The sequence below is a fragment of the Aquila chrysaetos genome, chromosome 9 (genome assembly GCF_900496995.4).
Source record: "Aquila chrysaetos chrysaetos chromosome 9, bAquChr1.4, whole genome shotgun sequence".
Taxonomy (NCBI): domain Eukaryota; kingdom Metazoa; phylum Chordata; class Aves; order Accipitriformes; family Accipitridae; genus Aquila; species Aquila chrysaetos.
In genome coordinates this window covers 16,488,782-16,511,232 of record NC_044012.1, presented here as the reverse complement: position 1 = coordinate 16,511,232, position 22,451 = coordinate 16,488,782, and the positions used below count along the sequence as shown (strand labels likewise).

The following is a 22,451-nucleotide window of genomic DNA, read 5'->3' as shown; positions in this document are numbered from 1 at the left end:
AACAGAAAACCGCCTGACCTCCCTGCTCACCGCCGCAGCGCGGAGCGGAGCGGAGCAAAGCGCAGCTCCCACCACCGGGACGCAGCTGCCCCGGCCAAACCAACCGGCGGCCGCCTCTGCGCCTGCGCCGGCTGCAGCGCCGCTCGCCGTACCGGCGGCCGCCTCTGCGCCTGCGCCGGCTGCAGCGCCGCTCGCCGTACCTCCGGCCCGCCAGGGGGCGCCGCGCGGCCGCGCCCGTCCTCCCCCTCCTCCCGGGTGCGCGCGGCGCCGCTCGTCGTCGGGGCTGGTCTCCGCGACAACAGCGCGGCCTACTCGGGCGGGCCGCCGCCGCCGCCGCCGCCATGGGGAAGAAGCACAAGAAGCACAAGTCGGACAAGCACCCCTACGAGGGTGGGTGGGTGAGCGGGTGGGCAGGAAGGCCGCAAAGCGGGCTCGGGCTCGGGCTCTCGGCCCTCGCTGCCGCCCGCCCCGCCGCGGCCCGGCCGGGCCCACCCTCCGGGGCGGTTTGAAAACTTGCGGGTGAAGCTGAGGGCGTGTGGGGAAGGGGGGCGGGGAGAGCGGCCTTCGTGCCGCCGGAGGGCCGGGGCGGGGAGGCTGGGGCTCGGCGTCGGGGCTCGGCCCGGCCGCTCCGCTGCCGGCGGGGGGGAGAAGCAGAAGCGGCAGCAGCGGCAGCGGCCGGGTCCGGGCAGGAGGGGAGATCTGGCTCAGCCGGAGTCTGCGGAAGCAGGCCGGGGCGGCGGAGAGCTGCTGCGGCGTTGCTCGGGGCGACCATGAGAGCTTGTTTTCTGCGGTGCTCACGCGGCTTGCTTCTCTGCTCTTTTAAGAGTACGTAGAAAAGCCGCTGAAGCTGGTGCTGAAAGTTGGAGGAAGTGAAGTTGCTGAACTCTCCACGGGAAATGCAGGGCTCGATTCCAGCCTATACGAAGACAAATCTGAGCATGAAAAACACAAGGATAGGAAGAGGAAAAAGAGAAAGAAAGGGGAAAAACAAGTTCCTGGAGAAGAAAAGGAGAAAAGAAAGAGAAAAGTTAAGGTATGTATTCATGCTAGTGCACTTCAGCAAAAAAAAAAAGTGCTTCTGCTTTCTCTAGTGTTCACCTCAAAAGGTGAGCAGGTATGACTGTAACTTGTATCCTTAAACTGGAATACATTCAAACTCAGTATATTAGTTTTGCCGATTCCTTTTCTGCAGGTACTTTTATTAGAAAAAGGTGAGTGAAGTCATCTGAAATTTCTCATCTTTCAAAAAATATTGGCGAGTATAAGAGCACAGAAAACTTAAAGGGGGGGGGGGAATTCTGTCTCTAAATGAATCCATCTATGTAAAACAGAATGAAGACTTTACTTTAAAAAGAAAAAAAAGTATTTCCCTCTCAGGGTCCTTAACGTGGTAAGTAATTGTAATACATTTATTTGAAGCATTATGGGTACCTCTAATTTTAAATTTCCTATTTCTTACTAGTTTTTCCAAAACCTTCAAAAATCATCTTAGGGGCTTTGCTGGAGACAATGCTCTGTGCAGAAAATAGTGCAGAGTCATTCCTGTCATGCTGTAAGTGGCTGTCTGTCACATTTTTTAAAAAAATAATTCTGTGATACATTGCATTGTATAGCTGAATTACTTTATTGTCCAGCAGATGGAGACAATATACAAAGAATACAAGGTTTTAAAAGACTTACAATTTCTTTTTTTTTTTTTTTTAAACTGTGTGAGGTGGTTTTGAAAAATCCAGAGAGCATTATGTACAGTAATAATGCTGGTTTTGCAGGTTCTCTAAGTTTCTGTAACAATCTTTCTCTTTCTAGGAGGATAAAAAGAAACGAGATCGAGACCATGCAGATAGTGACGGAGAACAGGAAATGAAATGTCAGACCCCCGTCAGATTGGAATTGCCACCAGAGAAACCATTGACAAGTACTTTATCAAAACAGGAAGGTAGGGGAAGGAAAAAAAAAAAAAAAAAGAGAGAAATTTCTTTTGCTAGTTGCAGTTTTTTCTTTAATTGACTCACATTTTATTGTTCTTTGTTTCTATAGCAAGTGACTTGACATTTTTTTCCATCTCAGCGTTTTTCCCCCATCTCATATAAAAATTTGAAATTATGTACTGTATACTTCCTTTGCAGAGTGGTATCTGGTACTTATGTCAGAGTGAGCAGAATGTCAAGTAAGGCCAATGAGAAAAGTAGATCCCCTATATGTGTTGTGGGTTTTGCCACTGTATTCATTTATGATGAATTCTCAAGTTGCATCAGTTTTGTTTAGTTGGTTTCTAATATCTTGGAAGTTTAGTACCTCTTGCAGTCGGTTCTGTCTCACACCCTTTCTTCCCCCACTTCTTTTTGGTCTAGAGGTGGAGCAGACACCACTTCAGGAAGCTCTGAATCAACTCATGAGACAGCTGCAGAGGTAAATGTCTGTGCTACAGGCTTTCAGAGTTATGAAATGAAAATAACATACATTAAGGGAAGAGGCGTATAAAAAGCTGAGTGAAAATATTATTGCTAAATATATTGCTAACAGGACTGTTTTAGGAATTCAAGTACTAGTTTAAGAATGCATACTTATAACTTCTCCTCAGCTTAGGCTTCTTGTAAACACCTCCAGTTTCAAATTTAAAGTACTTTTAAAAAATTTTCAAAACCAGGACAATTTTCCAATAATGTGATGCTTTCTTTATAAGAACCTTTTTTCAGAGAGGCACAAGAGTTTGGAATAAACTTGCCAGAACTTCTTTTACCTTGAGTTCTCCTATTTTTAGCATTATTTACTATAAAAAGGAAGTATGCACTTGAAAACTTAAACCATGTTCTCTTACTGTCTTATTAACCAAATTTTTTATCTTTTGATGATAACAATCAGATTTGCAGAATTTGCAGTTCTTTCAAGTAGTCTGTGGTTTAAGATACTCTTTCTTGACCTTAAGAATATCTTTGTCTTGTACAAGAGTGGTTGAAACATCTTTTTCTTTACCTGCCTCACCAGATTAAGTTGAAACTTTGTTTGTGAGTTCTCTCTTAACCTTAAATTTTGGAGACCTTGGTGTCAGTTTCAAGAAATGTAACAGTCAACTATCAAAAAGTGTGTGTGTTTGTTTTGGCTACCTTTCCATGCACACAGAAAACAGCAGTCACTTTTGGTTTTGAATCCTGTCTCAGTTGGAAGCTATTGTGCAAGTGTTCCACGGGTTTTGCAGAATATCTGCACTCTGTGCTTCTGCAGTATGTGTAGCAAAATGCTTTTCACTGTTCTGTGGTAACTTGGCAACTGGGAGTAGAAATCCTTAAGTCATCAGTAAGCCTCAGGAAAAAGGCCTGAAATGCCAAGGGTTTCACCAGTGTGTGTAGTATCAGCACTGGTGTAGGAGGCCAGTCACTTGCTACAGAGTTTAGTGAAAAGCAAAAAAACAGTGGTTCTAGAGGAGAGATTCTTGCCAGCTTATCAAGTAAGACTGATCCTAAGGAGAAGATACCAACCAACTGTATTTGATTTTAATGCTATTAGAAGCACCCAGGAACATCAGTGTATGTCAGAGATCACTGAAAGTCTTAGGAAATTTTAACATTAAAAAAACTATTAAGATTATATAATCTGAAAATTAACATAATCATACATATACACATTCTATCACAAGTTTTAGCAACAAGCTTTCCCTTCTGTTAATTTCAGAGTAAGCAATGAATGACAAGTATACATTCTTATGACATTTGTTCCCTTTATTTTTCAATGACTCAATTATAATATAAAACCACTTTTCAAAAGGCCAAAACCTAAAAAAAAGAAGCTGCTTTTTTTTTTTTTTAATCTTCTTGGGAGCATAGGTAGTTATCAAAATGTAGAATTAAATTCTAAATTATGTTTGTAGCACTTTTTTGGTATGTGGGTTTGCATAGGGGATCTTTTCAACCTTCAAAAGTGAAAGATTATGCTGACACATGCCATTTCCAGCTTTATGTTTTTGATTCCTTTTCAGCTTAGTCCTTTCCTTTCTATTTAATTCCAAGCTCAATATGTTCTTTGTTATAAGTCAAAACATAAAAAACTGTCTTTTCGTTTCTTAACAGAAAGGATCCAAGTTCTTTCTTTTCATTTCCTGTGACTGACTTTATTGCCCCTGGCTATTCCATGATCATTAAAAACCCAATGGATTTTAGTACCATGAAAGAGAAGATCAAGAACAATGGGTACCAGTCCATAGAAGAATTAAAGGTAATTCTGTAAATTTAATTTTGACTAGAGCAATGTATTATGCTCAATTGACTTGAACTCTAGTATTTTATGAGAATATGAAGATGCCAAAAGAACCACGACTTCTGCCTGAAGAAATGTTTCTTGTTGAATTTTTGTGAGCGAGTAAGTTCTGGAAGTGAAAGAAAAAACACTTCTGGTTTGTAAATAATGCATCTCAAAGATGTGGATGGTTTCGGGTTTTATGCACGATTAAATAGAACCTGTCAGTTTGTCCTTTAGCATGTCATTTTAGATCTTTACTGAAGAATAAAAATGTTAGCATTTCTGTCAGACTGCTCTCTCTCCTTTTTTTTTTTTTTTTTTTTTTTTTTTTTTTTTTTTTAAGGTATTGCCTCTCAAGGAGTCTGGTGAATTTATTGGCTTTGCCTGTCTGTTACTACTTCGTCACTTGCCTCCTGTCACCTTTGTGCTAGCCAGGCTTATCTAGTCATGTAGATCCACAACTAGTGAAGGCAAGATGAGCTCAGTCCTGTTGGCAGCAACTGCTTAACCCTGTGCTGTAGTGTGTCTAGTGGATTCGAAGGCCTGTTTTGAAGGCCCCTAAAGCTTTCAAAAGGTGCAGGGGCTTGTTTTGTCTTGTTTTCTTCAGCAGAAATATTCTCTAGTTCTTTACTGGGCTAGATGAGGACCTGACAAGTGTAATTTGTGTGTAATTAACAGTTGAACTTAGGCAGATGTTAGTAAATAGTGTTGGTTGTATTTTCTTGCACATTCTTCTTTAGAGCTCCAAAACTTAAGAATATTCCCTGTTGTTTCAGCTGTTTCTGGTTAGTTTTTAATGTTAACTTTTTTGTCTTTGTAAATAGCTGAGAATGTGATAAAACATATCTACCTGTAGAGGTTCTGCAGTGAGTATAGAAGTGAAGTTTCTAGCTCAGTCATTCAAGAAATGAACTTCAAACAAGCATACATTTCTTTTCTTCATTGTAACAGAAATTTTGGCATATTCCTTATAATGATTTGACTTTGAATAGCAGCTTTTCTGTTTTTAAAGTTAGCTTCATTGTCTTTTTTAAGTTGCTTCCCTTTGTTTTAATGACTGCTGATTGGTCAGGGAAGTGGTAATTTTGGCTAAGAGGGCTTCCATTAAAACTTTAAAAACTACAAAGAATACTGAACACTTAAGAATACTTTCAGGATGTTTATTGGGGTGCTAGTTTTGAGACTTGAACCTAATTTACATACTTATTTCTGTTTAAATTTTTAATTAAATAGATTTCTTAAATTCATTAACTAAAAATGTTCTTTGAAGTTTTTTTTCCCTAAAGCTCAAGACACTGCATTTGCAACAAGGATTTTAATACAGTAAACTATAAAATTCTTTCATTCCAAAATTATTAATGTCTGTACAGGATAACTTCAAACTGATGTGTACTAACGCAATGATTTACAACAAACCAGACACCATTTACTACAAAGCTGCGAAAAAACTGCTGCACTCAGGGATGAAGATACTTAGCCAGGTAATAGAAAATACAAACCAAAATACTAAAAAATATGCTTCTTCCTTTTTGATTCCTCTTTCATTCCACTTTTCTTACAGGAATCTCATGAAAATTAATAAAAACTTGCTTAACGTTTGTCAAATGGTTGCATATTGCAATTTAAATAGTACATTGTTTTAAGGCTTATGCTTTAGTACTGCTACCAGATCAGTTATTGAAGAAGTATTTGCATTTAATATTTAATTTTCTAAGCTGCCATTATACTTGCTAGTTTACGAAAGAACTGAAATGAAATCATCCTCTGTGGGTAGGTTACAAAAAGATTAATTCAGTTAGCGAATAAAAGGATTCTGGTGTTTTTTAGGAGAGAATTCAGAGCCTGAAACAAAGTATAGAATTCATGGCTGACCTGCAGAAGACAAGGAAGCAGAAGGACAAGATGGAACTGCAGCAAACTGTGGAAGATGAAAATGGTCCTGGCAAAGACAAAGGAGAACCTGCGGATGGTGACACCAAAGCGTTCAAAACACCTAGCAAAGAACACAAAAAGTGAAGTATTGTCTCAGTAAGAGTTATAGGGTACACCCTTTAAATGCAACTGAAACAAGATTATTTTTAGGGACCAAAGAGTGGTTGTGGGTTTCTCTCTTCTGGTACTGCATATAGACTAAGAGTTCATCTCAAGGGAGCAACATTTATATAAAGAGTCCTCATATACCAAAAATAACTTAAGTTTAGAATATTTTATGATACCACCATTTTTTTTATGTAGGTAACCCTGTGCTGCTCATCAACTCCATTCCTTCAATTATTTTCTATTTTAGTGTCTATTTCACATAAGTAGTATTGTTTTGGAGAAAGCTTGCAAATGTGATCTTTTAAACATTTTGGTACAAATAACTATATAGCCTATGTCAAGTACTTTTTTTTTTTTTTTTTTTTTTTTGGCATAGTAGTTGTATTTGAAACATGTAAATGCATAGCTACAGAATGTATGCTTCCTGAAATATCTTTTAATATCTAGAAATACCCCTTTCAATGTTCTGAAATACTGGTGACTTTATTTTCACAGATTTGAAAATACAGATAGTAAAATTCAGAGTATCTAATATTTTATTTTACCAAAAATACCTTTGTTAGTTTTGTCGAAGTGATGACGTAAAATCTGGGAAAATGCTAAAGTAGGACATTAGTATGGCTGAAGTAAGCTAAACACAGAGACCTTTACAGTTGCTAACATAAAGAGCATTTGCTGATACAAATCTTTGTCACCTATTTTCGCCAGCTATATTAAATACAGTCATATTAAATGGCGCTTTTGTGTTAGTTGTTTTGTCTACTAAAACAGTTTGCATAGTTGGCAAAAACAGTTTCATCACTGTATCCTTTTGTGATGTTTAACCAATTGGTGTGTGTTAAAGCTAGTAACTAAGTTGTGTGGGTTTTATTCACAGGAAGGACAAAGATCTACTTGAAGACAAATTACGAAACAATAGCTTGGAAAGGGAACAAGAGCAGATTGATCGTATTGTTAGAGAGTCTGGTGGAAAGTTAACAAGACGACTTGCAAACAGCCAGGTAAATCCTTGTGGATTTGGTAACTCCTTTCACTTTTTCATAAACCAGGCTTACTTAGCATCTTAAGTCAGTTGAAACCCAAGGTATGCTTTTACTACAGTTTTCATAATTTTACACATGACTGATCATCTGTGCAACAGTGTATGGTTAAAAAAAAAAAGGTGTATCAGTTGAATGCCTGCTGAATTTCATCAGCAGAGCAAGTTCAGCTTAAATTTTCAGGAATTTTAGATAAAGTAGTAGAAAAGGATGAATATCAGGAACCTCAAGAAAATACGCCAACTCTGACCTGCAAAAAACCCTGTAGTTCTGAAACAGCCACACATCTGATCAAAGGTTATTAATGTCACTGGAGAAGGAACCTGGTTTGGTAATACTGGGTCCATTTAATTTTCTGCATGAATTACATATTTTATCTCTTAGCCTCTGCAGAAACATTAATATTTATATAATTTCTTAATTCCTTGTGCCTATACCATAATAAAGTTACCTAGTGAAAATAAAGAAGTTAGAGCAGCACTCACTTGTGACTGATCTTTCCAAATCCCTTTCCAATTCCTATGGAAAAGACAGTTTCACTTGTTGTTTTTATTAGTTTAAGGACCATGAATTTCAATTAATATGTAAATTAAAATAGTCTGATCTTATTTCAGTGTGAATTTGAAAGAAGAAAACCAGATGGTACAACGACTCTGGGCCTTCTTAATCCGGTTGACCTTACTGCGGGAGGTAAGTTGGCATGGTTCAGGTAACAACCCACTTCTACCTACCTGGTCTGCTGTTTATTTGCTGGGGCAGAGCAGCAAATGCTGGTGAAGAACTGAATGCTTCTTTACAGTCTGATAAAGATCTGAATTTAAAAAGCTGCAGCTGAGGGAGCACATAGATGGGGACCAGTTGTGCCTGTTGTTAGGAGCAGCTGGAATGAGCTCTCAGTAGCTGTTGCTTCTCCTTTTTTGTGTCAGCTGTTTGTGGGAGCTGCAAGATTGCCGTTGGAGAAGAGACTACCTGCCCTATGCTTGGGCACATTTAATTCTTGGACTCCTTTTAAGTCTGGTCCACGTACAGAGTGCAGTGTCTGCTGACCCAGAAGGTCACAGATGTTCCAGAATTGGCCACTGGGAACTGTCTGAGTCCCAGATCATTTTGTCATGTCAGTGCCATCTGTGTAGTGCCACTAGCTAAAAGAATGCAGGTGCTTGACTAACTAACTGCCAGCTCATTATGGAGCCAAACTGACTAGGTCTAGAAGAGACAGAAACCAAGCTGAAATCTTGAATTCCCCCTTCCCCTATTTGTGCAGTAGGAAACATCAGAAAGAATAAATAAAGTGTGGTCTTTCACGTTAAGAATTGGATCCTCTTTAATGGTGCAGCCTCTGTTAGGGGAGGACAGGAAGGAGGAGGACCGATAGTGAAAACATAACATTTAGGTTGAATCTTCTATACTTAATTACTATTACCACTTGGTCCGGATTCATGTTTAAGACTACACACAGTCTTTAGTGTGAAGCATTTGGAGAGGAAGACACACTTTGAGAGTTGTATCCTGTTTATTCTGAAGTTTCTGGCTACGTTAAATGAGTTTGGACATCTTCCTATCTCACTTAACTATGCCTTCATTATTTCTGTATTTTGATATATCCCGTTGTAGAACCAGGTTACTGCCCTGTAAAGCTGGGTATGACAGCAGGAAGACTTCAGTCGGGAGTTAATACGTTACAAGGGTTCAAAGAAGATAAAAGAAACAAGGTTACTCCAGGTAAGTGCTGATTTTTTTAAAAAATATAAATCCTCCTCCTTATATAAACAAAATATGTTGATCTCATTAACTAGCACACAAAGAGTTTGTAACTGTTTTTTTTTTTAATGATAAAGCACATTATTGTATGTATCTATCACACAACTAAACAACACATCACAAAGTCTAGCTTAATGTACACATACAGAAGGGGAGGCATATGTAATAAAATGTTCATCTATATTGAGAAGATGAACTATACCAGATGATAGGTAAAGGTTTTTGCTAGCTTTGAAACAGCATAGTGGGGAGCCTGAGAACCTGTTACTGGCACCGGACTGAATTTTCATATTGCATTAAGGCACACAGTATTGTTAATAAAACATTTGTAAATAAAAACGCACGGTATAGATGTTACTAAAAGATGTAACAGTGTGAACAGGTGGTATTCTGTGAAAGTTTGTTTTCGCCATAAGAAATATGTTCCTAAAAGTTTCTTTTGGGGGACTATTTTACAACCCCTTCTCATTTTTATCTGATACATGCATATCAGAGGTAATAATTAGTACTGTCATTACTCATTAGTGACATACTTGAATTACGGACCCTATAGTTCCTATGCTCCAACATATGATTCTACATTTGCCAACATAAGCAAAGAAGATTCTGACTTAATCTATTCAACGTATGGGGAAGACTCTAATCAAGGATCTTTCAGGTAATCAAACAAGTAGGATGCATATTACAGCTTTCATGTACAGGAGCAGTTATGGGCTATGTCTTTACTGTTGAATGATGTCACTACTTTCTTTATAGCCTACTGGGTTTTGTTTGTTTGTTTTATAAGAGGATTTGCCTGTAAAATGAAATTAGCCAAGATTGAAGGATTTTGATGTTACTGATACATAGGAACACAGTCTAAAATTTAAGTATATTTATGACTAACTCTGAAAGACTTGTGTTCAAAGCTAGAAAAATGTTGAGTGGTACAAATGTTTATACAGACTGGATTTTTTTAACGTTAATGAACTTAATTACTGCGTTGAGTGAGACACATCTTTGTTAATGTCAAATACTGAGCAAACTACTATAGTCATAGTGGGAGAGCTGAGTCCAGAGGTAGCAATTCCCAATTTAATTCTTAAATAGTGTGTACACTGCTTGATTTTTTTTTATTATTTACTACAGTAAAAATAATTAATTCTCATTGTTTTTATTATTCTTGTTTATAGAAACTTCAGAATTAAAGTCCTTTTGTTTTATGAGAATCTCAAAAATAGAATACGCAGTGGTATAAATTCATATGAAATGTGGGAATACTTAAGTACAGTGCAAATGTTAAGGGGCTGTGCAAGTTTGCTTTCAGTTCGATGCAGCTGCCTGAGGCAGTATACTTTTCCTAGTTTTTCAGTTTTTGTTAGGAGTCTGGGTTCCTCAGCTACAAAAGGCGTGGATGATTAAACTAAAGCAAGCCATTTAGATCAAATTCTGTGCTACTTTTTGTGTTTTCTATGCTGTACATATTAGTTTGACTTTAACTTTTTTCCATTGAATGTCTGGTTTGAAAGTAGTTACCTTAACTATCTTTTGATCTTTTAGTATTCATGACTTTTTGATGAAATCGCAAGATTATCCTTTCTTAATGGCTGATAGTTTGCTTGATGTTCTAACTAAAGGAGGACATTCTAGAGCTCTCAGAGAACTAGAAATGGTAAGAGTGGATTTGTGTACTGTCTGGTCTTTGGTTTTAGCACACCAGCTATAAAGCTAGAGAAAGATGCTGGTGCTCCTATTGATGGGCACCCTTTTAATTGGTAAAATTTGAAAGTGAACACTGATCTTTGTCTCCAGTGGATGGGTTTTCTGGAAAGGGATTATTCTGGCGTGAATAGTGAAACGTGAAAATTAACAAAATATTGTAGATAGAGACAGTGACACATTCTTTCTCTGTCTGCTCTCCCACTCCCATTAGCATTAGTTCCTGTTCTGTTTAAGTAAGAAAATATCAATAAGCAGTTGTTTAGAAATGAGGTGATCATGGACAGGTTTTCTTGTTGCCATGGGAAGTTTATCACGTTCCTAGCAGCCGCTGTTTAGTTCAGGGGAATTAGTAACTACTTTTTCCCTTTACTTGGTGCAGTGCTTTTAAACTCAAATATGTGCTATGTAAAAATACTAAAGAGCTACCCTTCAAATTCATAGGAGATATCAGTACCTGTATGTGCCAAACAACTGAAATTAGAGAGGCTGATTTGACGGTCTTAATTGACAATCCAATAATTAGTTGAGAATCTCCACAAGACAGTTCCTGTTAACTAAAAGTCTTGATCTGAGTTTCACATCAGTGTAAACTGTTGCAATAAACAGATCATAGCCTTTTACTAATGGGTCAAATATTAGCTAAATTAGTAGTAGAAATAGGTCGTGGATCAAAGATCAACCTTTAGCCCCAGTTCAGACCTTTGCTTAGCATTACTAGTTTAGCTCTTTTCTAGTACTCAATAATGACACTGACTTACAGGGTTCAACCACTACTGTTGCAAGTATTGAGAGAAATATGTTATGTATAGAAACAGAATACATTTCGGCCTCTAATAATCATCGTCCCTTTTCTTTCTGCCCCCCAGTAAATAACCTCTGATGTGACATCACTGGGGAAAAGCATGTGGACTTTGCAAAAAGCAATAAAATGTGTGCTGTAAAAATGTATTTTAGCAAACGTTAATATCTGAAGAAAGCCCTCTGAAAAATAGCTACTTTGTAACTTGCTCTACAGAGAAAGCTCATTATGACATTGTATATTTACCTCACTTTAAAAATACTGCATTTTGTAAGGTTTTACTTCGACCTTAAAGAAAAGATTCATTTTAATGTATTCTTTAAAAATCCTTTCTCTATTAAGCCATTGGAGGAAGCTGAAGGCCCATATGAAAGAAGCAATGCAATAAAAGACGTAAAGGTAAAATTTTTCTGTATCAACTAACTACTCTAACCACAGTTATAAAACTGCCTACAACTGTAAGGCCTATGCAGCTACACTGAGACTTTAACAAGCTGTAAATACACACTATGTGACTCATGACAGTGGCATGCTGTTTTGTAGGCATTTGGAGAGTAAGAATCTCCAAAAAGTTAAGTCTTAAATGAGGCTGTATGTCAAGAGAACTGGAAGAAAATGCTTATATATTTTTGTTTGCTATTGTTTAACTATGTGTTAGATCTTCTGGTTGGCAGCTACAGTTGTTTTATTCCTATATTAATCTGGTTTGGTTTAACAGGAACTTGTAATATAAGCATTAAATATCGCACGATACATAGCTATCTTTGAGAAGTTTCTCAAATACCTTGTGCCCCTATAGGTATACAATATATTTCTCAAATCATTCCACGCAAACTTTGTTCAGTTAGAAAAAGCATCGCACTAGTTCTAGGGAAAGGACTGCCCTCCTGAAGCCTTCATCTGCACCCAGTTCCCAGGTTGGTTTTGAATTTTGGCCTCAGATCTTAGATAAATTCTCTTTTAGGTGAGCTCAGGGAATTATTTTTTTTACTGGGATGCTGGTCTTAAGTTACTGTATCATTTGTGCACGCCCCCAGTGTTTTTGGCAGATGCCATTTTCTGTTTGAGTATGAAAAGGAATAGTAAACTGAGTAACTGTAGAACAGTAAAAGTTTCACAGGGGGTGTCTTTTCACCTTTCCCTCTATACGTTCACATTTTTGTGGAGCAGACTAATTTTAACTAACTTTGTGTTCTCATTTTCCCCAGACAATTTTGTTGCTTCAAGGCTGGTGTAAATATTATCTAAATTATTACTTGGTGCTTTATTTTATTTTTTTTAGATTATGGAAATTGATATTGGTGCTAGGCTGGACTCTACTAGTAATGACAGACTTACAGCACTAAAAGCAGTTACGAACTTTGGCATGCCTATAGAAGAGTTTGAGTCTGAGGGTGAGTTTTCTTGGTAATTGCACTTCTGGTATGTCTGTACCTGTTTCAATTTCTCAGTCCCTTTGCATAGTCAGCCATACCATATTTTATATCATAACGTAAGTAAATACACGCTCTTACTAGTTAGGACTTTTTGTTCTTCATTGAACAGAGGCTGAAATCTTCCAGAGGAAACTTGATGAAACAACAAAGCTTCTGAGAGAGCTCCAGGATGCTCAGAATGAACGACTAAGTACAAAACCACCCCCTAATATGATTTGTCTTCTGGGTCCATCTTACAGAGAGATGCACTTGGGTAAATACACTCTTTCTGATCACTCTTGCAGAATTGATCAAGTCCCAACTTGAATCAACTCCAAGAAAAACAGAAGTTTAACAGTTATAGTGCACAAGACATGCCCTGTTAGGCCTAGAAGATTCATTTACTTTTTTTTTTTTTTTTTAATGTAAAGCCAGATGAAAGTTTTGAACAGTAATTACAAGTATTTTGTCTTTATTAATAAATTTCCCTAGAACTGACTGGCAGCTTTCTCTATGCCATGGGGCAGATGACAGCCAAACACCTCTAACTCCATGATTCTTACAGTGTCTTTAAACAGGGGTTGCTTAAGTATTACCAAGTTCTTATTGTAAGGCTAGCTTTATTCCAGGTTTGATCTAGTTATCAGTCTATTGTATTATACCAATTAATACCAGTCATACATTCTTTAATTATTTGAGCAAAGCTTCTTGTCTCACAGGTCAGTTACATAGCCCACGTTAATGGCAGCCTTCTAAGATAGACTATGTGCAGAGGGTATCTGTTTTGCAAGTAAAACCAACTTATGCAATATCAACTACAGCATATGTGGTCTAAAATAACCACCTCAGTGTGAAAATTCCCCATTATTGGAGAAATATTACCAAGTTGGTATTATACTGAGTCTCAACCAGATCAAATATTACCTTTCTTAAAAAGTTTAAGTACTTACAGCTTCCTTCTGGAAGGAAAACCACATCTGTAGCAACAAGAACAGTCTCTCTAGTTTATATACAAAACTAAATGCTGAATCCTGAAAGCCAGGCATTACTAACACAGCTGCGATGTGGGTGCCAGCAGATCTCTCCCAGCTGCTGTATTAGTGTGACCCAAGCATCATTAGCATACTCTTTAATTTGCTGTGTTTCTTCATGGCAGCAAGCCTTGGTCAGCAGCTGTTTCATTCCTCCTGTTCTTCTTAACCATCTCTTTTATGGTTCCCCGTATATCTTGCATGATTGCACACAGTACAACAAAACTCTTCTGTTGCAGAAACATTATTTAATGCAGTTCCATTTGTACTTAAATCGCTAAACTGTACAGGGTGAAGGGCTCATTTCAGTGATTTCGTGTCTATATATAGCATATAAATATATCCACTTATCTTTTCTAGCTGAGAGAGTAACCAATAACCTGAAAGAACTTGCACAACAAGTGACTCCAGGGGATATTGTTAGTACATATGGAATCCGGAAAGCAATGGGAATTTCAGTTCCTTTACCTGATACAGAAGACAGCTGGGTAGATTTGACAGAGGGTGAGTATACAAAAATGTAGTGTGGTTTTGTTGTAGTTGAACAGATGCTACATCTGCAAATCATTAGACTGACTTGTGGTAGAACTTGCAGTAACTGAGTTCCAACTTTCAGTTCCTCTCCCCTTTCTAAAATTATGTTTCTAATGGAAAGTTGCTGTGTTTGGTCTCGGTCCAAAGTTAATCGTTTGGATGTATGGAACTTTGGTTCAACTACATAAAGTAGTTATTTTACCATTCATCTTACAGCATTGCCAAATTTTAAAGCTTGGCAATCCACTCAATTTTAGTTTTTCCATTTAGTGTAAAGTTACAAGAGTTAAAATTCCTCACTTGCTAAAACAAGGACATCATGCTTCCTTCTGCTCCCAGCTTTTGGCTGTGCACACCTTTTGCTTAACTTGGCCAGCTGTAGTGCTTTGTAAGTTGGCAGCATCAGTTCAACTCAACTCATCTAGCCAAAAGGAACTACTGTTTTTGCTGGATTAAGGAGTCAGGTCAGTGGAAAAATCTTTAGTTCCAGAACCACATCTCCCCCTTGCGGCACACAAACTGTAAAAGCATACCCAGAGTTTTGTGTTCATCCCCAATTTTTAAGGCAGGTAAGAATTTCCTTTCAAGAAACATAATTCACATAACAACTTTACTCAATCTGTGGTTTATAAAAAATTACAGTTAAGATGTTATTTATGAGAAGAGCAGGATTACTTCAGGAACTTACCTTTTCAAGGAAACTGCTCAAGAAATTTCAATTTCAAAATTACTGAGCAATTTCTTTTTCATAGCACTGTACAAGAGAGGCTGTGTAACAGAACCAACTGAAGCAATCTTTTCTTGGACTGTTACAGAACATACAGCTAACTCAGGACTATCTGCACAAATAGCAAATGATTTTAGGAGTATTCTATTACATATGCATTTCTTTCATTTGAAAGTTCTATATGCAAATTGATCTGGTATCCGTTGTAAACTTTCAGACTTTCAAGAACCTAGAAAGACTGTCACCATCCCTGAAAATGACTGTGGTCCAGTTACAGTCTGAAGCTCCAGTTAAGTTTACAGCTGTTTGTTTGATTCTATTTAAGAACCAGATAAACTTCCTTCAGGTGCATTCACTGAGCACTTGTATATTGTGTGTTAAACTACTTTTGTTTATTAAATTTTGGAACTGATGACATTTGAAATTGAATCGTTTGTATTGGAGTTACTTCTGCTATATAAATGCACTAAACTATTCTTTTTGCATTCCTTATTATTTTAAAGCAACTCTGCGGCATTTAAGTTTTCCTAGATTAAATGTCTGGAAAAGTCAAAGCGTAAGTGAAAATGTGCCTATATATGGTGCAGGGACTCAACCAAAAGTTTCTAAAAGCAATGTATGGACTCTGTATCTGAATCTGGTTGGGGCAAAAATCATTAGTGTCTGAACATGTGAGTTTCCCTTTTTAAAACTACTGTGCAACTCTTATGATCATGAGGAAGAGAAATAAACTTTTTAAATAAAACTGATGTAGCCTGATGAATTAACAAAAGATTAGCTTTGTGAGACTTTGACTGTGGATGAATCTCCTCTTTGACAAACACCTCCATCTGCTCATAGTATTCTGAAACTCGAGGGCCAGCTTAGAAACATACCACGATGATCAGGTGAGACTAACAAACCCACTTGCTGCCAGTAGGTAAAGCTTTCAGGCACAGCAGAGAATTCAAGCACTTTTGCAGTATTATATATGGAGCCAGTGACTTTTATACAAGTCAGCTTTTCCCTATGCTCGTCAGTTACTTCTGTGCAGTCATGCAGTGCTATACATAGGTTCTACCACAGGCATCCTTAAGGATTTTTAAATGTTGCTTCTTTTTACCCCATGGTTTCAGTATAACCTTGCACTCTCAGGAATGACATGCAGTGTTTCAGCTCCATCTGATGAGTAATTGCTCATGTGCGCAGTGGCATGGAATTGAAACAGAAGTAATTTTCAGGCAAAGCAGGATGGTAAATTCCACCTTCTACCCCCAGTCTTAGGGCCCACGTCATCCTTACACTCCTTCCTTCCTCCTCTCCAAAAACACCTGCAGAAGTGTTTGTTTAATTGTTTTTAAACTTTCATGATTCTTAAAATTCATTCCAAAAAGGGTGAACTGTTAACCTGAATTTTTGTGCAGGAGTTTCCATTGTCCCAGAGTAGTTCTTAATAAAGTCACCACTAGAGCTTTTTCACAGTTCTAGGTAATAGCAACTGAAATAATACTACTCCAGGGAATAAAATTTTCCAGTAATATTTAAGTCATTTTCATGCTATAAGAGAAGACAAGATGCACAACAACCATGCCAGCCAAATCATTATTGACTCACTCTATAGCATCTCATTTCCCATCACTTACCTTTCATATAGTGCAGTAGGAGGCTTCAGATGACAGGAAACTGAGTATTGAAATTATTCCTTAGCTGTTGAACACAAGTATGTCACTCTACGTATTTTCTGCTTAACACAAATTTTAAAAAAAATATAAATACCGAGTTTATGAGTAAACACAATCTCATTAACTCTATAGGGTATAAGAAATATATCTCCTTTTTATGGGAATCTTCATCAAAATAATTACAAAACCAAATAAGTTTCAGGAAGGTTTTTATTTAATGGTAAAAACAAAAGTTTGTTCTTTAAAATAGATTGCTAATTCAAGATGTTATTAGCTCTTTGAATTAGATACAGTGCCATTTTTTCAGTTTAAGAAAACAATAATGCTGTAAGGAGGATTTTTCTTACAAGGTTACTTCCTCAATTTTAAATTTCACAGTTCGCTTACAAAAGACTGCTGAAAACAATTATTTAAGTACAGTTGCTTCTTCAGTTTAATTTTTTCTGTGGTTGAATATAGCTCTCATATTGTACAGTTCCAGTTCTGATGAGAAATCAGAAAGTCAAGTCATCCTCAGATACAACCTATTTTCTATTACACACGGTTTCTAACTTCTGCAAGTATGCCTTGCACAGTACACTAACATTGAGTGAGAGTGTAAGCGCATAATGGCCTTTTAAAACTGCAACAAAAACCTACTTCTTCCAGTTTGAAAGCTACAGCTCTTTATACCACTTCTGTAAATGAGGTTAAGTTGAAGTTACACCCAAGCAAGTTACTAGCCTGACAGGCACTATAATGTAAACAAAAGCATTTAAAAAATGCTGTTACAGACAGCAAATTTTCTTTCTTGGATAACTTACATCTACATTCTACTAGGGCTGTGAACAGAAACACTTCAGAGCCAGCTCTATCTATAGGCATAATGCACTTTTCAAAATATATTCATAAGGCAAATAGTCACTTTACCTAATATATGACATCAAAGACTGCTGAAAAGAGCCTTTGACACATGCGTGGTCCTTATAAAACAATAAATAAATATCTCAAAACAAATGCTTGCTGAGCATCTGTTACTACAAATATACAACATACAAGAGTAGCAAAAGCTGTTTGAAAGTTTATTCAACTACAACACTGACCTTATACTGACAAGACACCAAGTATGAAAATTCCTTCTTTGGCAGAGTCCGTACGTGAACCAGACAACCTCAAACTAAGGTTTTCTAATGTCCTATTTTCTGTTGGAGACTTACTACAAACACAGTTTGGCCTACCAAATTGACAAAGGCTATAAGCACAATTTTTAATCCTCAGTTGGACAATATTTAGATCTGTTCCAGTCTTGAAACATAGTCACTTCATCTTCTAAAGAAATTACACAGTAATTAGAAAGCGGCAGTGATGCATAGGACTGCTTGTTAAACACTTTTCCAGCATGGTTTAGCACTAAACCCAGAAATATTAGTAAATGCTGCTTTGTTTGTAGAAGAGTAAGGCTTAACAAAACAGATGTTGAACTCATTAATCACTGTGCTGTTCAGTCAGACTACATGTGGTATATCGGGGGGAAGGGAAAATCCATCCTTAGTTAATACATGTAATTGGGCACAAGATGTTAGCCTTACAAAATATGATCATCTCCACCAACAGAAAACAGATTAAATTATTATAATAAGTAGAACAATGCTAATTTAGAAATTAGCAAAAGCCATTAAGAGCTTAAAAACTTTACAAACTAAACAAACTTAGAGCAAGTCCATTTCTGTGACCTTCTTACTAATGCTCTACATATACTTTCAGTATTGAGGCTCTGCTGAAACATTTCTGTTATGAATATGTTTTTCCATACGTCCTCCTGTAACCTTAAAAACCAATTTGTTTCATAAACTGCATTGCCTTTAAAAGGTATATAAACCAGCCAGTGGCTTGTCAAATTGAAGAAACAAGAATAGGAAAAAAAACCCCAAAACCCGCCTCAGACGCAGTTGTGTTTATATAGTATCTGCTACTATTTCTAATACTGTCTATTAGTTCTGTTCTTCAGTTTCCAAACAATTCAAACCAGATTATTTTTTCTTCCATAAGTGCCCTCAAGAATGCAGTCAGCGTGCAGAATTCCTGCCGGGTGTCAGCGATATAAGCTGTTATCAAAGCCTGTCTAACCAAGCATGCAGGATAAACTGCAGGTGCGCAGTGCTCCGCAAGATCAGGTATATTTTTTGAAATTTAAAGCCAGAATTTTAAAGACATTCTCTTACGTGACTGTATAAAATGTGCATGCAGATACTAAATACAGAGGCACAGAAATACGAAGGAGAACACGTAATATAATGTAAACACTCCAAACTAGGTGAAAGTTATTTCTGAACAGCTGTTGGTCACAAAAACATTTGTGCACTACAAGGTACTACTGTGGAGGAGGCAAAGATAATAAAGAAGTGATCCAATACTGTGCAATTAATTCTTTTTTTCCAGACGAGCTCAGCACAATTATCATATGATATATTTGAGTGTACTTGCGTTCCTCTTTCTGTTATTCAGCCATCTTCTGCTGCGAAGTCTGTTTAGCATTAAAAGCAGGATATGCAGTGCCCAGGGTATCATCTCACATGTCTGTGACAAACGCAATACAGTAAGCAGGTGTGCGTCAAAGAATGCAGCACTGGAATGTTTTAACATGGTAATGAGTTCTACAGTGCATCCACATATGTTGTTACTGGAGCTGTTAAGACTCCCACAGTGCAGGTAAGGAAAGGAACTCACTGAAAATGCTTCATGGCAATTCCAGGTAAATCCTCAAATTATTTCAGGAAAATGTAGTCTTTTTCAGACTGGTGGTTACATGTCTTGTAGGAACTTTTCAGAACTTCTTTCAAAAAAAAAAAAAAATCATTCTCTTATCTTGAGATGTAGAAGAAATAGGAATAGTATATATATGTTTTTAGAATAAAGTCCTTCACATAAGGAGGGAAATTCTGAGTCTTCACAGAAGGGAGGCAGTTGTAAGTCTATTTTGATTAACTTCATCGTAGCCTCAGTTCAGTCCCATGCCTTGGAATTTGGCTGTCTCGGTGCAAACAAAGTAAGTCCTCAGTTCTCCCTTGCCTTTGACATTAATGAGCCCCCTACATTCACATGAATATCCCAACTCCTGTAGTATTTTACTCGTTTCTTCTGTGACCTTTGTGTGAAAAGAATTAGAAACTCTTTTAATTCTTCTGATTATTCACATTTTTTTAAATTTCATAACCAATCAGAAATAATTTCTTAAGCCTTCCAAGGCTGCTATGTTTACCTGGATTTTCCCAAGTTCCCCCGTACTCTCCATCCGACTAGCAACATTAACAGTGTTGCCCCAAATATCATACTGAGGTTTCCGGGCACCAATCACACCAGCAATCACAGGGCCATGATTTATCCCTTAGTATAAACAAAAGCATGTGTCATTACTGAAGTAGAAAGTTATGATATCTACCTTCACTATTAGCCATAAGTCATGAGCTTCAGGGAAAAAAACCCCAAAACTTAACCCTGCAACACGTTCCTAGCAATCAGTATTACCATCATTCTATAAATATTAGTACTGAGGCTCAGGAGATTCTTCCTTTTGTCCTTTTAATATATAGAAATAAACATTCATATAATGACAACACTGTCTTTAGCCAAGGGTTAGTAACAGGGTACTTCCCTCTTCATCCGCACCTATAATTTTCTCCAAACTCATCCAGTTGCAGTCTTCGTATTGCTCCCTCCAGTGATTAGAAAAGCCCATCCGTGAAGGAGCTTGGCATATTTAAAAAGCTAGACTAGACAACACTACCTTCAGCTATTCAGCATTTTATAATCCAAATACAGCCCTTAGCAATTTACCTAACTCATCTTACCTCATTTTTAGTTTTTGTGGACCTGCAGAGTTCACATTCTTCACAAACTGAACTTACCAATACGTAAGCGGAAATTGTTAAAGGAATGTCGGTTGATGCCATCCAGTTTACTCATCAAGGCAATTCCATATTCCACCATAATTCCAATGTGAGCATGCTGTCTTTCCTTATCCTATGCAATTCACACCACATATTGATGATCAAATTGCAACATAGAAGGCTCTGTCAGGCTACTATTCCAAACCAGTACTATTAGTGAATAAAGTATATATTTATAAGGATAAGACTACTCATCCTTGTAGCTGTGCAGAATTGCATATTTCAACAAACGTTCCGAATGGATTTAAAAAAACACATTAAATTCAATTGGAATAGCTAGGAAGTGACAAAAATGATATGATTAAATTTTAAAACGAATTTGTCTGTCCTTTAGGATTCCAGATTTAATTTTACATGTTTTGTATATATTATATACATGCATCCTAATATCATACATGAACCTGCTATAGTGAAAGTAAGCCTGAGTACAGAAATTGGTTTTAATTCTTCTGGGTGACAAACAGTTTCAGATTCAGATCTAACGTGGCACTTGAGGATTCTCTTTTTGTGCCAGTTCTCAGGTATCACAAAAAGCTTACTGTCCAGTTCCGAGATTGGCAGCCATTCTTTGTCTTCCCTATTATTAGAGCTATTCTGTTATGCATCTATAAATGTTAAGCTACTGGAATCAAAGATTAAAGATGTAAAAGTATGCTGAGGTTACAGACTTAATACCTGCTTAGGAAAAATATGGAACTAGGAGATAAATAGTGATTTCAACAGGAGACAATACCTTTTTATCATCTTTTTCCACATTTCAGAAAGTCACTCTTGGTCATTTACTTTCTCTTTTATATCATCTTACATTCTGTTACTTTGAAATGCACCTACATACACACAAAATACTGAAGGCAGATTTCAGAGACGATGTACCTGGTTGTTCTCTTGGCCTGGCGTAACACTGAGACCAGCTGCTGCCATGTAAGTGCTTCCAATGGTTTTTATTTTCTCAACACCACTAAATTTAGGTTTCAACAACAGCTGTTTGAAGGGAAATAAAATAGAAACTTGAGACTTTAATACCATATTTCAGTGTCTACAATAAGCATTAAACATCTCTAGAAACACTATCAATCACATGAAGGTTAGGTAAGAAAGCACTGAGGATTAAGTTTCACAGTTTTGCTCTACCTGCTCGTAGGAGAAATAAAATGCAGAAGTACTGAGATAAAGTACTGAAATTCAGGACTTTCAAACCATACTACTAATCCATTAGATGATGTAATTGAAAAACCCCATCAGATGGGAATATATCTTTCAAGATTGCAAGGCTGAACTCAGAATATTAGTTCAGCATAACTGCCTCCCCCCCCCCCCCACCAAATGCTCACAGATCTAGTGAAACATTGTATTTTGCAGTAAATATCCATTTTTGCCAGAAGCTTAATTACCTCATCAAAATCAGCAATGATTTCATTTAACAGCCGCAAGCATTCCAGGCCTTCTTTATTGACATCACATTCAGTGTAAAACACCTTAAAATCTGGTACCGATGCAAACATGACACAGACACAGTCATAAGATTGATGGTACCAGTCCTACAGGAAAACAATATATTCACACATTGTCATCAGTCACCTTCC

The 22,451-nt window shown here is 37.3% G+C and overlaps 2 protein-coding genes across 9 annotated transcripts in view; one reads left to right on the top strand and one right to left on the bottom strand.

The window, feature by feature from the left end:
- The first annotated feature begins 241 nt into the window (after window positions 1-241).
- BRD7 (bromodomain containing 7) lies at window positions 242-19,054 on the top strand. Of its 2 annotated transcripts, none has more exons than XM_030024427.2 (17): window positions 242-390; window positions 825-1,033; window positions 1,807-1,936; window positions 2,352-2,409; window positions 4,065-4,209; window positions 5,604-5,714; window positions 6,061-6,245; window positions 7,151-7,274; window positions 7,928-8,003; window positions 8,928-9,035; window positions 9,600-9,732; window positions 10,614-10,725; window positions 11,917-11,973; window positions 12,857-12,968; window positions 13,120-13,263; window positions 14,381-14,524; window positions 18,971-19,054. In XM_030024427.2, the coding sequence occupies exons 1-17, from the start codon at window positions 342-344 to the stop codon at window positions 19,045-19,047; spliced, it is 1,974 nt and encodes a 657-aa protein (XP_029880287.1). In that variant the 5' UTR covers window positions 242-341; the 3' UTR covers window positions 19,048-19,054. The 2 variants fall into 2 exon arrangements, with proteins under 2 accessions (XP_029880287.1, XP_029880288.1); XM_030024428.2 differs by lacking the exon at window positions 18,971-19,054 and adding an exon at window positions 15,499-16,026 and having other exon boundaries at window positions 243-390.
- Window positions 17,135-22,451, bottom strand: part of ADCY7 (adenylate cyclase 7) — a 68,330-nt gene continuing 63,013 nt past the window's right edge. For all 7 annotated transcript variants that reach the window (XM_030024419.1, XM_030024426.1, XM_030024421.1 and 4 more), the window contains 5 exons: window positions 22,260-22,406; window positions 21,742-21,849; window positions 20,827-20,941; window positions 20,181-20,305; window positions 17,135-20,066 (listed from right to left, as the gene is read on the bottom strand). In XM_030024419.1, the coding sequence (XP_029880279.1) occupies window positions 19,920-20,066; window positions 20,181-20,305; window positions 20,827-20,941; window positions 21,742-21,849; window positions 22,260-22,406 (642 nt within the window). In that variant the 3' untranslated portion in view covers window positions 17,135-19,919. The remainder of the gene's footprint in view (window positions 20,067-20,180; window positions 20,306-20,826; window positions 20,942-21,741; window positions 21,850-22,259; window positions 22,407-22,451) is intronic.

Coding starts and splice junctions, on each gene's coding strand:
- BRD7 (XM_030024427.2), top strand. CDS start 342: ATGGGGAAGAAGCACAAGAAGCACAAGTCGGACAAGCACCCCTACGAG. Junction 11,974..12,856: donor ATGCAATAAAAGACGTAAAG/GTAAAATTTTTC, acceptor TATTTTTTTTAG/ATTATGGAAATTGATATTGG. Junction 13,264..14,380: donor TTACAGAGAGATGCACTTGG/GTAAATACACTC, acceptor TATCTTTTCTAG/CTGAGAGAGTAACCAATAAC.